This window comes from Oncorhynchus gorbuscha, linkage group LG03 (genome assembly GCF_021184085.1).
Source record: "Oncorhynchus gorbuscha isolate QuinsamMale2020 ecotype Even-year linkage group LG03, OgorEven_v1.0, whole genome shotgun sequence".
Classification (NCBI taxonomy): Eukaryota; Metazoa; Chordata; class Actinopteri; order Salmoniformes; family Salmonidae; genus Oncorhynchus; species Oncorhynchus gorbuscha.
The window spans coordinates 22,365,264-22,382,184 of record NC_060175.1 but is presented as its reverse complement, the minus strand read 5'-3'; the positions used below and the strand labels follow the sequence as shown (position 1 = coordinate 22,382,184).

General features: G+C 41.9%; 2 protein-coding genes across 14 annotated transcripts in view; one reads left to right on the top strand and one right to left on the bottom strand.

Moving 5' to 3' along the window:
- Positions 1-918: 918 nt before the first annotated feature.
- Positions 919-9,398, top strand: LOC124028292 (parapinopsin-like). Its single transcript, XM_046340398.1, has 5 exons — positions 919-1,331; positions 1,813-1,981; positions 2,098-2,257; positions 2,573-2,815; positions 8,804-9,398. Exons 1-5 carry the CDS (start codon positions 992-994, stop codon positions 8,921-8,923), a joined length of 1,032 nt encoding a protein of 343 aa, XP_046196354.1. The 5' UTR covers positions 919-991; the 3' UTR covers positions 8,924-9,398.
- Positions 9,314-16,921, bottom strand: part of LOC124028199 (voltage-dependent L-type calcium channel subunit alpha-1D-like) — a 148,233-nt gene continuing 140,625 nt past the window's right edge. For all 13 annotated transcript variants that reach the window (XM_046340319.1, XM_046340327.1, XM_046340346.1 and 10 more), the window contains one exon: positions 9,314-12,972. In XM_046340319.1, the coding sequence (XP_046196275.1) occupies positions 12,667-12,972 (306 nt within the window). In that variant the 3' untranslated portion in view covers positions 9,314-12,666. The remainder of the gene's footprint in view (positions 12,973-16,921) is intronic.

Here is a 16,921-nt window from a genome sequence, read left to right as displayed (position 1 = left end):
TATTCAAATGGGCATCCAAGATTATCATAAAACAATAGAATCAAAACAGTCATTGAAAAAAATAGCATTACCTTATGAAAATTATTACAGTAAGTAAATACACTGAATAGTAATTGTATTTAATGACACTTGACACACACACACACACACACACACACACACACACACACACACACACACACACACACACACACACACACACACACACACACACACACACACACACACACACACACACACACACACACACACACACACACACACACACACAGAGCTTTGTTGTAGGTCCATGGTAAGTTAAAATAAGGAAGGCTGGACATGTCAGGTCAATCAGGAAAGGATAGTGACCTGGAGTGCCCCTCTCTCACACACCTATTAGTCAGAGGCTGACACTTTCAACTTTCACTGACCCTGTGTGTGTGTCCATGTGTGTTGGAGAACGAGTTTGTGTGTGCATGTGTTAGTGTGTGTGTGAGAGAGAGTTTGTGTATGTCCATGTGTGTGACAGCAAAAAAGCTTAGGTAGTCAGACATTTCCCAGAAAGCCCCTCTCTGGAGTGACACTCATTTTCGCCAGGGATGTCAAGGAATGAAGAGGGATCCTGGGAAGTTTAAAATTCCTATCACCTTGACTGGAGTAATTTAACACACATATTCCTATGAGGGCACTTGCAATTGGTGAGAGACAACTTGTTCTGGCGCCTCTACAATCAGGTGTAAATTGTGATCAAGGATCACCACCTGAGGGAATTACTCTTTGTTAAGTCTGGATTTGTGGGACTTTACATCACACGTCTTAGAACACCTAATCTCAGATATTCCACTCTCTGTGTCTCAATCTGTGCACCCTTTCGCTGCCGTCAGAGTGGTGTGGGCTCTGAGAGACTTAAGGGAGTGTGAGAGACCTTGTGTTGGAGTGTGGTGTGGAGGTTCTTACCACCTCCAAGAGAGTGAGAGCCTGTGTGGTGTGTGCTTGTTGTCATTCTATATCCATGATGCAGCTGCCAGCCTCTCTCCTCAACGCTTCGTCCTACCTGGGACCGTCCCCCGAGGGCAAGGAGCTCCTGCCCCGAGCCGGCTTCATCACCCTCTCCATCGTCATGGCTATGTTCACCGTACCGGCCATTGTGTTGAACTCCACGGTGATCGTGGTGTCGCTGATGAACAAGCAGCTGAGGCAACCTCTGAACTACGCCCTGGTAAACATGGCCGTAGCTGACCTGGGGACAGCGCTGACTGGTGGGGTTCTGTCTGTGGTCAACAACGCTCTGGGGTACTTCTCCCTGGGACGGACCGGCTGTATCATAGAGGGATTCTCTGTGGCTCTGTTTGGTGAGTGGCTCCCAGAACTGTCTCTGGGATATACTTTGTTTTCACATATACATAGACAGTGATGACATTCATTCCTTCTCTACAAATATGGCCTTACTGTAAAGTGTACATTTGAAAATACATGTACTGTATTAAAAGTATATATTTGCTTCAAAAAGTACGATTGTATTGTTAACTTTTTTTAAACATATTTTATAATATGGAACCATGTTGATTTTGTTTCAATTTAATCATTTTCTTATGGCCATCTAGCTGAATCATTATTTTGAATCAAACTCGTAATTAAACAAATCAATTAAAATGAGTTCTCGTAATGATTCTGTCATACTAATCAGTCGTTGCAATCTTCAGGCAACACTATCTGTAATTACTGTACCTTTAATTACAACAACAATATAATTTGCAAAATAACTTTACGATGAGGCCCTGTGGAGCACTGTATGACTGGTGTACTGTACTGTGTGACTGGGGTGTACTGCAGGTATCACGTCACTGTGCACGGTAGCTCTGATTGCCATAGAGAGGATGTTTGTGGTGAGCAAGCCGCTAGGACCAATCTCGTTCCAGACCAAGCATGCGGTTGGGGGTGTGGCCTTGTCATGGGTTTGGTCTCTCCTCTGGAACACCCCGCCCCTATTCGGCTGGGGAAGGTACTGTAATGACATCAGATTAATCCGCCACACTGCTATGTACTGATGAGGTATCATGTAATGAGACCACTCAGATTATAATAGTAAACCATAACTAAACTTCACTTCCCTTACAGGTACGAGCTGGAGGGCGTGGGGACATCGTGCGCCCCGGACTGGCACAACCGGGACCCCAATAATGTGTCATATATCCTGTGCTACTTCCTGCTGTGTTTCGCCGTGCCCTTCCTCATCATCGTGGCCTCTTACTCTAAACTCATTTACACCTTAAGACAGGTAGGTCCACTCAATGTGTAGTTTACATGCACGGCCCTAAAGGTGTGTCTGCTCAGACAGTGTCTGTGCCAGTTTGGTAGTGTGCATCATAATTAGGGCCAATCAGGAGTTTTTCCTGATCTCAAGACCTGAAACGGAAAAATTCAGCCTGTAGGCTGGAGTTGTTCTTGGTCAGGTTATATGGTCAGGAAAAACTCCTAGCCCAAGATATACTCTCTGTATGACCACATATTGTCTGTGTCATGCATTCGGCAAGCTTTACATACTGTACTATCCATATTCCACAACCTGGCTGTGATGTTGTTGTTGTTGCAGGTCTCTGCAATGGGCTGTATAGAAGGGGGTGCAGCAGCCAAGGCGGAGGCTAAGGTGGCCCGCATGGTGGTTCTGATGGTGGTTACTTTCCTGGTCAGCTGGCTGCCCTACGCTACCCTGGCCCTCGTGGTGGTCTCCCACCCTGATGCCCCCATCAGTCCTCTGCTGGGCACTGTGCCAGTCTACCTGGCCAAGAGCAGCACAGTGTACAACCCTCTCATCTACCTCTACATGAACAAACAGGTATACTTATAAATCTACCTCTACATGAACAAACAGGTACACATACTGTATAAATCTACCTCTACATGAACAAACAGGTACACATACTGTATAAATCTACCTCTACATGAACAAACAGGTACACATACTGTATAAATCTACCTCTACATGAACAGACAGGTACACATACTGTATAAATCTACCTCTACATGAACAAACAGGTACACATACTGTATAAATCTACTTCTATATGAACAAACATGTATACATACTGTATAAATCTACCTCTATATGAACAAACAGGTACACATACTGTATAAATCTACTTCTACATGAACAAACAGGTACACATATTGTATAAATCTACTTCTACATGAACAGACAGGTACACATACTGTATAAATCTACCTCTACATGAACAAACAGGTACACACACTGTATAAATCTACCTCTACATGAACAAACAGGTACACATACTGTATAAATCTACCTCTACATGAACAAACAGGTACACACACTGTATAAATCTACCTCTACATGAACAAACAGGTACACATACTGTATAAATCTACCTCTATATGAACAAACAGGTACACATACTGTATAAATCTACTTCTATATGAACAAACAGGTATACATACTGTATAAATCTACCTCTACATGAACAAACAGGTACACATACTGTATAAATCTACTTCTATATGAACAAACAGGTATACATACTGTATAAATCTACCTCTATATGAACAAACAGGTACACATACTGTATAAATCTACCTCTACATGAACAAACAGGTACACATACTGTATAAATCTACTTCTATATGAACAAACAGGTATACATACTGTATAAATCTACCTCTACATGAACAAACAGGTACACATACTGTATAAATCTACCTCTACATGAACAAACAGGTACACATACTGTATAAATCTACCTCTACATGAACAAACAGGTACACATACTGTATAAATCTACCTCTATATGAACAAACACGTACACATATAAATCTACCTCTAAATGAACAAACAGGAATACTTATAAATCTACCTCTAAATGAACAAACAGGAATACTTATAAATCTACCTCTAAATGAACAAACAGGTACACATACAGTACAAGTCAAAAGTTTGGACACCTACTCATTCAAGGGTTTTTCTTTATTTTGACTATTATATACATTGTAGATTAATAGTGAAATACCAAAATAAAATTTGATTTGTCACATGCTCCGAACTGTAAACCTCACAGTGAAATGCTTACTTACAAGCCCTTAACCAACAATGCAGTTTTAAGAAAAATACATGTTAATAGACCTCTTAAGGATCTTTTAAAAATTTCAGCCCAAATCTAACTGCCTGTAGCTCAAGACCTGAAGCAAGGATATGCATATTCTTGATACCATTTGAAAGGAAACACTTTGACGTTTGTGGAAATAAAATTAATGTAGGAGAATATAACACATTAGATCTGGTAAAAAATAAGACAAAGAAAATAATATGCGCATCATCTTTGAAATGCAAGAGAAAGGCCATAATGTATTAATCCAGCCCAGGCGCAATTTGGATTTTGGCCTTTAGATGGCAGCAGTGTATGTGCAAGGTTTTAGACTGATCCAATGAACCATTGCATATATGTTCAGAATGTTGTATCAAGACTGCCCAAAGGTGCCTAATTGGTTTGGTAATACATTTTCAAGTTCAATATTTTGCACTCACCTCAAACAATAGCATGGTATTATTTCACTGTAATAGTTCATGTAAATTGGACAGTGCAGTTATATAAAAAATAATTTAAGCTTTCTGCCCATATCAGATATGTCTATGTCCTGGGAATTTGTTTAGTCACTTACAACCTCATGCTAATCACATTAGTCTATGTTAGCTCAACCGCCCCGGGGGGGGGGGGCACCGATCCCGTAGAGATATATTAAGTAAAAAATAGATAAGTAAATAATAAGAAATGAAAGTAACAAATAATTAAGAGGAGCAGTAAAATAAAAATAGCGAGGCTATATACAGGGGTTACCGGTACAGAGTCAATGTGCGTGCGGGGGCACCGGTTAGTCGAGGTAATATGTACTGTACCTGTAGGTAGAGTTAAAGTGACTATGCATAGACAATTAACAGAGAATAGCAGCACCCTAAAAGAGGTGGGGGGAAATAGTCTAGACATTTAATTAGCTGTTCAGGAGTCTTATGGCTTGGGGTTAGAAGCTGTTGAGAAGCCTCTGGGACCTAGACTTGGCGCTCCGGTACCACTTGCTGTGAGGTAGCCGAGAGAACAGTCAATGAATAGGGTGGCTGGAGTCTTTGATCATTTTTAGAGCCTTCCTCTGACACAGCCTGGTATAGAGGTCCTGGATCGCAGGAAGCTTAGCCCCAGTGATGTACTGGGCCATACGCAAAACAATCTGTAGTGCCTTATGGTCATGGGCCAAGCAGTTGCCATACCAGGCAGTGATGCAACCATGCTCTTGATGGTGCAGCTGTATAACTTTTTGAGGATCTGAGGACCCATGACAAATATTTTCAGTCTCCTGAGGGGGAATAGGTTTTGTCGTGCCCTCTTCACGACTGTCTTGGTGTGCTTGGACCATGTTAGTTTGTTGGTGAAGCTTTCAACCTGCTCCACTACAGCCCCATCGATGAGAATGGGGGTTTGCTCTGTCCTCCTTTTCCTGTAGTCCACAATCATCTCCTTTGTCTTGATCAAGTTGAAGGAGCGTTTGTTGTCCTGGCACCACAAGGCCAGGTCTATGACCTCCTCCCTATAGGCTGTCTCATCGTTGTCCATGGTCTGGCCTACCACTGTTGTGTCATCAGCAAACTTAATGATGGTGTTGGAGTCGTGCCTGGCCAAGCAGTCATGAGTGAACAGGGAGTACAGGAGGGGACTGAGCACACACCCCTGAGGGGCCCCCGTGATCAGTGTGGCAGTTGTATAGTTACATACCCTTACCACTTGGGGGCGGCCTGTCAGTAAGTCCAGGAGCCAGTTGCAGAGGGAGGTGTTAAGTCCTAGGTTCCTTAGCTTAGTGATGAGCTTTGAGGGCACTATGGTGTTGAACACTGGACTATTGTCAATTAATAGCGTTCTCACATAGGTGTTCCTTTTCTCCAGGTGGGAAAGGGCAGTGTGGAGTGCAATAGAGATTTAATCATATATGGATCTGTTGGGCAGTATGCAAATTGGAGTGGGTCTAGAGTTTCTGGGATAATGGTGTTGATGTGAGCCATGATCAGCCTTTCAAATGTAATTTTTATTTATTTATTTTACCTTTATTTAACCAGGCAAGTCAGTTAAGAACAAATTCTTATTTTCAATGACGGCCTGGGAACAGTGGGTTAACTGCCTGTTCAGGGGCAGAACGACAGATTTGTACCTTGTCAGCTGGGGGGTTTGAACTCACAACCTTCAGGTTACTACTCCAACACTCTAACCACTAGGCTACCCTGCCGCCCTCAAAGCACTTCATTGCTACAGATGTGAGTGCTACAGGTCGGTAGTCATTTAGGTAGGTTACCTTAGTGTTCTTGGGCACAGGGACTATGGTGGTCTGCTTGAAACATGTTGGTATTACAGACTCAGACAGGGAGAGGTTGAAAATGTCAGTGAAGACACTTGCCAGTTGGTCAGCACATGCTTGCTGTACACGTCCTGGTAATCCATCTGGACCTGCGGCCTTGTGAATGTTGACCTGTTTAAAGGCCTTACTCACATCGGGTACGGAGAGCGTGATCACACAGTCGTCCGGAACAGCTGATGCTCTCATGCATGTTTCAGTATTACTTGGCTAGTTTGGAGCATAGAAGTCATTTAGCTCGTCTGGTAGGCTCGTGTCATTGGGCAGCTCATGGCTGTGTTTCCCTTTGTAGTCTGTAATGGTTTGCAAGCCCTGCCACATCCGGCGAGCATCGGAGCCGGTGTAGTACAATTCAATCTTAGTCCTGTATTGATGCTTTGCCTGTTTGATGGTTCGTTGGAGGGCATAGTGGGATTTCTTATAAGCTTCCGGGTTAAAGTCCCGCTCCTTGAAAGCGGCAGCTCTACCCTCTAGCTCAGTGCGGATGTTGCCTGTAATCCATAGCTTCTGGTTGGGGTATGTACGTACAGTCAATGTAGGGACAAAGTCATAGATGCACTTAATGATAAAGCCAGCCAGTGACTGATGTGGTGTACTCTTCAATGCCATCCGAAGAATCCCGGAACACATATGGAATCATGTAGTAACCAAAAAATGTTTAACAAATCAAAATATATTAGGGATTTTATATTCTTCAAAGTAGTCACCCTTTGCCTTGATGACAGCTTTGCACACTCATGGCATTCTCTCCACCAGCTTCGCCTGGAATGCTTTCCCAACCGTATTGAAGGAGTTCCCACATATGCTGAGCCCTTGTTGGCTTCTTTTTCTTCACGCTGCAGTTCAACTCATCCCAAACCATCTCAATTGGGTTGAGGTCAGGTGATTGTGGCCAAATCATCTGATGCATAACCCCATCACTCTCCTTGGTCAAATAGCCCTTACACAGCCTGGAGGTGTGTTGGGTCATTGTCCTGTTGAAAACAAATGATAGTCCCACTAAGCGCAAACAAGATGGGATGGAATATCACTGCAGAATGCTGTGGTATCCATGCTGGTTAAGTGTGCCTTGAATTCTAAATACATCACAGACAGTGTCACCAGCAAAGCACCCCCACACCATCACACCCCCTCCTCCATGCTTCATGGTGGGAACCACACATGCGGAGACCATCTGAGATCATCTACTCTGCATCTCACAAAGACACGGCGGTTGGAACCAAAAATCTCAAATTTGGACTCATCAGACCAAAGACAGATTTCCACCAGTCTAATGTCCATTGCTCAAGTTTCTTGGCCCAAGCAAGTCTCTTCTATTTATTGGTGTCCTATAGTGGTGGTTACTTTGCAGCAATTTGACCATGAATGCCTAATTCATGCAGAATTCTCTGAACAGTTGATGTTGAGATGTGTCTGTGAAGCATTTATTTGGCCTGCATTTTTTAACAAGGCACACCTGTTAATTGAAATGCATTCCAGGTGACTACCTCATGAAGCTGGTTGACAGAATGCCAAGAGTGTGCAAAGCAGTCATCGAGGCAAAGGGTGGCTACTTTAAAGAATCTCAAATATATTTTGATTTGTTTAACACTGGTTTAACACTGGTTACTACATGATTCCATAAGTATTACTTCATAGTTTTGATGTCTTCACTATTACTCTAAAATGTATAAAATAGTACAAATAAAGAAAAACACTTGAATGAGTAGGTATGTTTAAACTTTTGACTGCTACTGTACATACAGTACATATTCTATTCATCTACACATGTGTATAGATGGGTTGGTTGTTTAGCAACAAAACCAACACACATTTTTCCATATTAGCAAAGACGTGACATCAGTCAAAACACCTCAAAACAAGACATGGTATCAATGACAAGTTCAAACCAACTGAAACGTGCCACGTATGATTCACACCATGGCAGTTTCGTTGTTGTTAGCTATCTGGCCATTCAGAACCATAACAAGACATGCCCTTATGCCCCTTTGAAATGTGCGCATCGTTTTCGTGACGTCAGCAAACCAGTCAATGAAACACTTTGTTTGTATTGAAAACAAGATCAGATATAGGAAGCAATAAATGTCAAGGATGATAATAAGCCTATAAATGTGATAGGAGATTAAGTTAGACACTAATCTGTATAATGATCACTGCAATGCATCTTGCCACACACCAGACACTCGTTAGCAGTCTAAAGACTCCATCTAGTGGAGAAAAATGTGAAAGTAATTTCAGTCACCATTAGCTCAGGTCCTGTGGTAGAACATTGTTTCACTGCGACTTAATTTCATACAGTTTGCGATTGAACAGCTGCTGTTTACCATGAACAGTTATTTTAAACATTGAAGCCATTTGATATACAACAAAATGTCGGACACAGTAACAGTGTATGATAATGGTGTTGTGTCTTGTCCAGTTCCGGAGATATGCAGTGCCATTCCTGCTGTGTGGGAGGGACCCATGGCCATCTGAGGAGGAGGGGTCAGAGATGCAGACCACTGTGGCAACCATCAACAACAAAGTCTCCCCCAGTTGATCCATAAAGGCATTTAGATAAATCCACTGATGGCACCAGCAGCACCAATAAAGTGTCACTCATATTCTATGCCTTTTTTAATACATTCATTAAATATACCTCTTAGTTTGTAAGAATATGACTTATTAATACCTTAATAAGGAAATTTGTATGACTTTCTTACCTTGTCATAACAAAAAAAACATTAGAGTATGGTTTTAATACTACATCCAGAATGGGATGAGAGACTGGCTGATCACAGAGTATGTTACCTACAGTATGTTACAGAATGTATATTAACTGTGGAATCTATCGTTACTTTATGGTAAATATAAAACACTATGAACATGCTGTTCAATACATAATGCATGGATTATCTATAAACAAAGCACAAATAATGAACATACAGTGTAGAATTTCAGTGTAAGTTTATTCAGTAATAATCATTAGAAAATAAAATATCATTATTGATTCAAATGAATTCAAGGCAAAAAAAGGAAAAAAAATGAATTGATACAAAACATAGAGGGTCATAATAAAGCATTTGCTACTAAGAGAAATCATGTTTACTGAATAAAAACATTACAGAGTAAATATAAGGACTTTCAAGTAGAGAACATTACCATGGGTCTTTCCATATGTTTGTACATATTTTACATTATCTTCTATTTTAATACATATTTAATAACAGTAATAGTAGTAATAGTAATCATAATAATTATAATAATAGAATGAAAACTAATCAAAATGTTTAAATCAACAAGGGTTTCTCTGTAAACTGGTATATTACCATTGGATTTATATTTTTTTAACCAACCAACAGAGTAACAGTGCACCTTGAAAATGTATATTTTTTTCTTTATTTTTTTCAGATTCTTTCTGTCCCAGCATTGAAAGGTGAGGTGTAAATGACAAATATAGATTTCACTAAACCATACACACAGTCACAAAAAAAGTACAAAATTGTCTCACCTTAATTCACAAAAATGTGTATAGAAAAAGGAGAAACAATAGCACTATACAGTTACTTGTGCAAAGACAAACAGCTATGTGCTAATATTGAAATACCATTGGTATAGAATGAACCAAATCATTTTCTCTTTTCTTTTTTTCAGGAATCCCTGACATGAGGTAAAAGTATGTTTGTTTTATCTTTAGTTTAACACAACCTTTTTAAAAGTGTTTACAAAATAATGCATATTTTCAGTTTATCAGTAATTGCTACGAATAGTATAACGTGCCTGGAATGCGCATTGGTCCTTTCACAAGATAATTCTCAACAAAAAGACCAGAACACATTTTTTTTACTCAAACAATTCAAAGAGCCCTTTCAATGTGCACACAATGTGGAAAACCTACATTTTCAAGACAGTATTCAGGTTGACTGAGAACGCAATGCAAACTCATGAACTACAAATCAAACACTCATGAATTACAGATCCCACATGTCTCATCACCTACCCATCATCTGTGCTTATTCAAACTATCCAGGGCAGCACCTGAAAAAGAAGTGAACTTAGTACTTTATTTTTTGTCTGCTAGTGTAAAGTAATTTTGTGGTGCATCAATTTTCAACTTGCGTTGATAGCAACAAAAGTGGCGTTTTCTTGTAAAATTAGCCATAGTACAAACAGTCCCTTCTCATTGGACAGATAAGATGGCTGTGGGAAACAGACTGGTTGGTTGAGAGGAAGGCTGATATGTTTTCCCCAGACGATGCTGGACCACCACGAGGTATAGTGTATGCAGAGAGAAGCCAGAGAGGCTGAGAGAGTGAGGGGGTTAGTATTGCTTAGCCTCTCTCCAGCTAAAACACTTCAGGCCAAATATGACACAACACAACAGAAGAGGACAACAATGGTGGAGACCGTGGACCTACCTAGACCATGATGATACCTAGCCTGGTCCCAGATCTGTTTGTGCTTTTGCCTACTCCATTGTCATGTTTTGCTTGACAATTCCGTAAGGAGTTGGCGAGAGAGCAGAAGCAGACTGGCACCCAGGCTAGATGCAGCCTCATCACGTGAGCTCATCTGCCCTGTCAACATCCCTGATGAATACGTGTCTCACCAATCAACCACCGTGCATCCCGTCTGTCCTGGCTCACACCGGCTCAGTCTGTCGCAAGTCTCACACACAACAACATAAAGGCCAAGTGATTAGGAAGATTCAGTTTGAAAGGATCAGTGGAATTAACTTACATTAATCGTGATCAACAAGTTGTATATTGAGGAAAAATCCCAATAAAAGCATTGAGAACGATGGGGAGATTTCTGTTCATCTCACGTCTATCATATTGTTTTCTTTCAGCAGCAGAAGGCATTTCAGTTAGGACAGATGAAACTAATAAAGTTGTAGAATTCATTTCAAAATGGGCAAATGAAGCAGCATTGTCAATGCACTAGGCATCTGACCTTTCTGTTCTGTGCACTTCCTCTGCACAACATATGCAAACACGGAAGTTTAGTATCACATCTTTATAAAGGTAGAATAGCCTCCTTGATGCTTAGCTAATATCAAGTCCTACAAAGATGCTCATAATAAGGGGTACTTTACTTTGTGGTACTGGTGTTGGTGTGGTTTGAGTAACACATATACAGTGTTCTTATGCTCATAAAACAAGTAAAAAACAAAGACATTTGCATATCTTGTGCAGCTGTGTTGTTACACAAAAAACAAAACTATTTTAAAAAGCTGTTCACAGACATGTCAAGGATGCATATGAGCAACAACAAAGAAAAGGCAAATAAATGTCAGAATATTGTACCTAATAAAATAATAACACCAGCGATCTTCTTTCCTGGTAGCATAATATGATTCATTAGGGTGTGTATTGCTGATCTTCTTTTGAAATGGTACACAATTACAAAATATAGAACATCTCTTTACAAAGTTTTTCTTTTTGTTTATATAATACAATTCATTTACAGTATATCTACTATGAAATATTCATCAGGCTATTGTCAGGCTATTGTCAAATTGTCAAAAAACAACCTGCCTGCTAGTGCATTTATTCCATGCTGTAGTCATCTCAGAAGTGTATATCTCCAGTTGGATGATGCTATAAATGTGACTGATATCTCCTGCATACGTAAACTGGTTATTCTCTGTTCGTTGTGACCCATCTACAGCCATCTTTTAATTATTTATGTCAATGATTCCGGGATCAAAGTTATACTAAAACATCTAAGGGGTGTTAGGTGGGGAGAGATATGCCTTTCTATGCTTGCATTGAAAACTTGCATGATATGCCAAAATGTTAATAAAGTGACAGAGGGAATGACATCTTACATCTGATTGTCATCACCCTTAACGACCTGCCTACGGTACCTTACGCCTCTGCCAATAGGTCCATCTCCTCCACTGACACGCCATGTCCTCGTCTGCAATTGGCTCGTTGATGAACCTGTGAGTGTCACCTCCAGAAGGTGACCTATTGCAGATGTTTATGGCCTCCTAAGCGCCAGTAGTGTCGGTCTGGGAGGGTGGGACTAACATGGTTCCCTGGCACCAGGATTGGCTTCTGGTCCTGTGATTGACAGAAGTGATGTGAATTCCCTGGCTGGCAGAGGGTGAGTGAGAGAATAAGTGTGTCTCTCTCTCCTCATAGGTGCCTTTCTCTTCCATGTAAAAGGCACTTCTTTTGGTCGTAAGCCAATAGATGCATTTCTCATTTAGTTTTCCACTGATGGTACTGTAGTCTATATGAAGTAGAGTACATACAGCTAGTAGTTAGTTTCTAGTAGTTTATTCTCCAGCCGATGCTATAAAGTGGTGATGCAGATCATCTCGTCTGCCAGGTCCTCCTCATACGGTAATCTAAGCTCCACCTCCGGCTCCTCGTCACTGTAACTGGCCGTGGCGTCCTGGAGGTCGTAGTCCCGCTCGCTCATGACGGGGTACACGTTGACCCCATTAACTGCCGGCGCCACACCGCCATTCAGCAAGTGGCTGGCCGCGCTCTCCATCTCGTCAATGGTCATCTCGCACGCGTCTGCTATCTCGTGCTTGGTGGCCGCCACGAACTTTGGATCCTTGGCGTATCTCCCGAGCCCCTCTGATATCAAAACCTGCATGGCAACAGGAGAAAACCGACCACATTGTGTAAACGTGGGTCATTTAAATTACTGTTAGTCACCAAAGTTTGGATATCTGAGTCTGAGTGTTTAAACCATCAACACCTGTGGCAACTCCTGTGGCATGCACACCACCCACCGCTCCTGAGTATTTTACTCGATAATGTCCAATCGCTGGATAATAAAATGGATGAGCTCAAGGCAAGAGTTGCTTTTCAGAGAGACACCAGGGATTGTAACATACTCTGCTTCCACGAAACATGGCTCTTTCGAGATATACTGTCTGGCTCTGTAAAGCCAGTTGGGTTCTCAGTACATTGCGCCGACAGGAACAAACATCTCTCCGGGAAGCAGAAGGGTGGAGGTATATGTTTATGATTAACGACAAATGGTGTAACTGTGATAATATACAGGAACTCAAGTCCTTCTGTTCACCCGACCTAGAATATCTCACAATCAAATGCAGACCGCACTCGTGTTCTCCCGAGAGAATTTTCATCAATTATAGCCACAGCAGTCTATATCCCCCCAAGCGGATACCACGCCGGCCCTCAAAGAACTTCACTGGACTTTATGCAAACTGGAAACCACATATCCCGAGGCTGCATTTAATGGAGCTGGGGATTTAAAAAAGCAAATTTGAGGAAAAGGATCCTGAAATTCTATCACATCATTCCCCCACGCGGTGAAGGTAGGAAACAACACCTCCTCTTCGCTAATACTCAACACTGGGGCCTCACAAGGGTGCGTGCTCAGCCCCCTCCTGTACTCCCTGTTCAACCATGACTGTATGGTCAAGCACGCCTCCAACTCAATCATTAAGTTTGCAGACAACACAACAGTAGTAAGCTTGATTACCAACAACGATGAGACAGCCTACAGGGAGGATGTGAGGGCTCTGGGAGTGTGGTGCTAGGAAAATAACCTCTCACTCAACGTCAACAAAACAAAGGAGATGATGGTGGACTTCAGGAAACAGCAGAGGGAACACCCCGCAATCCACATCGATGGGACTGCAGTGGTGAAGCGCCTCTTCAACCTCAGGAGGCTAAATAAATGTGTCTTATCACCTCACAAACGTTTACAGATGCACAATTGAGAGCATCCTGTCGGACTGTATCACCGCCTGGTATGGCAACTGCACCACCCACAATCGCAAATCTCTCCAGAGGATGGTGCGGTTTTCCCAACGCATTACTGGGGGCAAACTTCCCGCCCTCCTGGACAACTAGAGCATCCAATGCCAAAAAGGAAGGCCAAAAAGACAATCAAGGATATCAACCACCCGAACCACTGCCTGTTCACCCTGCTAACATCCAGAAGGCGAGGTCAGTACAGGTGCATCAAAGCTGGGACCGAGATACTAAACAGCCATCTCTAGCACATCAGATTCGGCTGCCAATAGACATAGATTAGGAATCACTGGCCACTTTTAGAAATGGATCACTAGCCACTTTAATAATGTTTCTGTATCTAGCATTACTCATCTCATATGTACAGTGGGGAGAACAAGTATTTGATACACTGCCGATTTTGCAGGTTTCTTACTTACAAAGCATGTAGAGGTCTGTAATTTTTTTATCATATGTACACTTCAACTGTGAGAGATGGAATCTAAAACAAAAATCCAGAAAATCACATTGTATGATTTTTAAGTAATTAATTAGCATTTTATTGCATGACATAAGTATTTGATCACCTACCAATCAGTAAGAATTCCGGCTCTCACAGACCTGTTAGTTTTTCTTTAAGAAGCCCTCCTGTTCTCCACTCATTACCTGTATTAACTGCACCTGTTTGAACTCGTTACCTGTATAAAAGACACCTGTTCACACACTCAATCTAACAGACTCCAACCTCTCCACAATGGCCAAGACCAGAGAGCTGTGTAAGGACATCAGGGATAAAATTGTAGACCAGCATAAGGCTGGGATGGGCTACAGGACAATAGGCAAGCAGCTTTGTGAGAAGGCAACAACTGTTGGCGCAATTATCAGAAAATAGAAGAAGTTCAAGATGACGGTCAATCACCCTCGGTCTGGGGCTCCATGCAAGATCTCACCTCGTGGGGCATCAATGATCATGAGGAAGGTGAGGGATCAGCCCAGAACTACACGGCAGGACCTGGTCAATGACCTGAAGAGAGCTGGGACCACAGTCTCAAAGAAAACCTTTAGTAACACACTACGCCGTCATGGATTCAAATCCTGCAGTGCACGCAAGGTCCCCCTGCTCAAGCCAGCGCATGTCCAGGCCCGTCTGAAGTTTGCCAATGACCATCTGGATGATCCAGAGGAGGAATGGGAGAAGGTAATGTGGTCTGATGAGACAAAAATAGAGCTTTGTGGTCTAAACTCCACTTGCCGTGTTTGGAGGAAGAAGAAGGATGAGTACAACCCCAAGAACACCATCCCAACCGTGAAGCATGGAGGTGGAAACATCATTCTTTGGGGATGCTTTTCTGCAAAGGGGACAGGACGACTGCACAGTATTGAGGGGAGGATGGATGGGGCCATGTATCGCAAAATCTTGGCCAACAACCTCCTTCCCTCAGTAAGAGCATTGAAGATGGGTCGTGGCTGGGTCTTCCAGCATGACAACGACCCGAAACACACAGCCAGGGCAACTAAGGAGTGGCTCCATAAGAAGCATCTCAATGTCCTGGAGTGGCCTAGCCAGTCTCCAGACCTGAACCCAATAGAAAATATTTGGAGGGAGCTGAAAGTCCGTATTGCCCAGCGACAGCCCCGAAACCTGAAGGATCTGGAGAAAGTCTGTATGGAGGAGTGGGCCAAAATCCCCACTGCAGTGTGTGCAAACCTGGTCAAGAACTACAGGAAACGTATGATCTCTGTAATTGCAAACAAAGGTTTCTGTACCAAATATGAAGTTCTGCTTTTCTGATGTATCAAATACTTATGTCATGCAATAAAATGCTAATTCATTACTTAATAATCATACAATGTGATTTTCTGGATTTTTGTTTTAGATTCCGTCTCTCAAAGTTGTACCTATGATAAAAATGACAGACCTCTACATGCTTTGTAAGTAGGAAAACCTGCAAAATGTATCAAAAACTTGTTCTTCCCACTGTATGAACTGCACTCCACACTATTCTATGGTATCTTATTCACTTTAAATTGTGTTTACATATTACATGTGACATGTTTACATATTACATCACCGATTTCATATGTATATACTGTATTGTATTCTATACTACACCACTGACTGTTAAACAGGCATCTCCAGCACATCAGAGGCTGCTGCCTATAGACATTGATTAGGAAACACTAGCCACTTTAATAATGTCTCCGTATCTGCATTACTCATATCATATGTGTAAACTGTACTTTAATTGTGTGTAAATATTGCATAACCCATCTCATATGTACTGTCGTGGCCATTTTTTTAGAAGGACACAAATATTAATTTCCACAAAGTCTGCTGCTTCAGTGTCTTTTGATATTTTTGTCAGATGTTACTATGGAATACTGAAGTATAATTACAAGCATTTCAAAGGCTTTTATTGACAATTACATTAAGTTGATGCAAAGAGTCAATATTTGCAGTGTTGACACTTCTTTTTCAAGACCTCTGCAATCCACCCTGGCATGCTGTCAATTAACTTCTGGGCCACATCCTGACTGATGGCAGCCCGTTCTTGCATAATCCATGCTTGGAGTTTGTCAGAATACGTGGGTTTTTGTTTGTCCACCCGCCTCTTGAGGATTGACCACAAGTTCTCAATGGGATTAAGGTCTGGGGAGTTTCCTGACCATGGACCCAAAATATTGATGTTTTGTTCCCCAAGCCACTTAATTATCACTTTTGACTTATGGCAAGGTGCTCCATCATGCTGGAAAAGGCATTGTTCATCACCAAACTGTTCCTGGATGTTGGGAAAAGTTGCTCTCGGAGGATGTGTTGGTACCATTCTTTA

Coding starts and splice junctions, on each gene's coding strand:
- LOC124028292 (XM_046340398.1), top strand. CDS start 992: ATGATGCAGCTGCCAGCCTCTCTCCTCAACGCTTCGTCCTACCTGGGA. Junction 2,258..2,572: donor TCATTTACACCTTAAGACAG/GTAGGTCCACTC, acceptor TTGTTGTTGCAG/GTCTCTGCAATGGGCTGTAT. Junction 2,816..8,803: donor ACCTCTACATGAACAAACAG/GTATACTTATAA, acceptor TGTCTTGTCCAG/TTCCGGAGATATGCAGTGCC.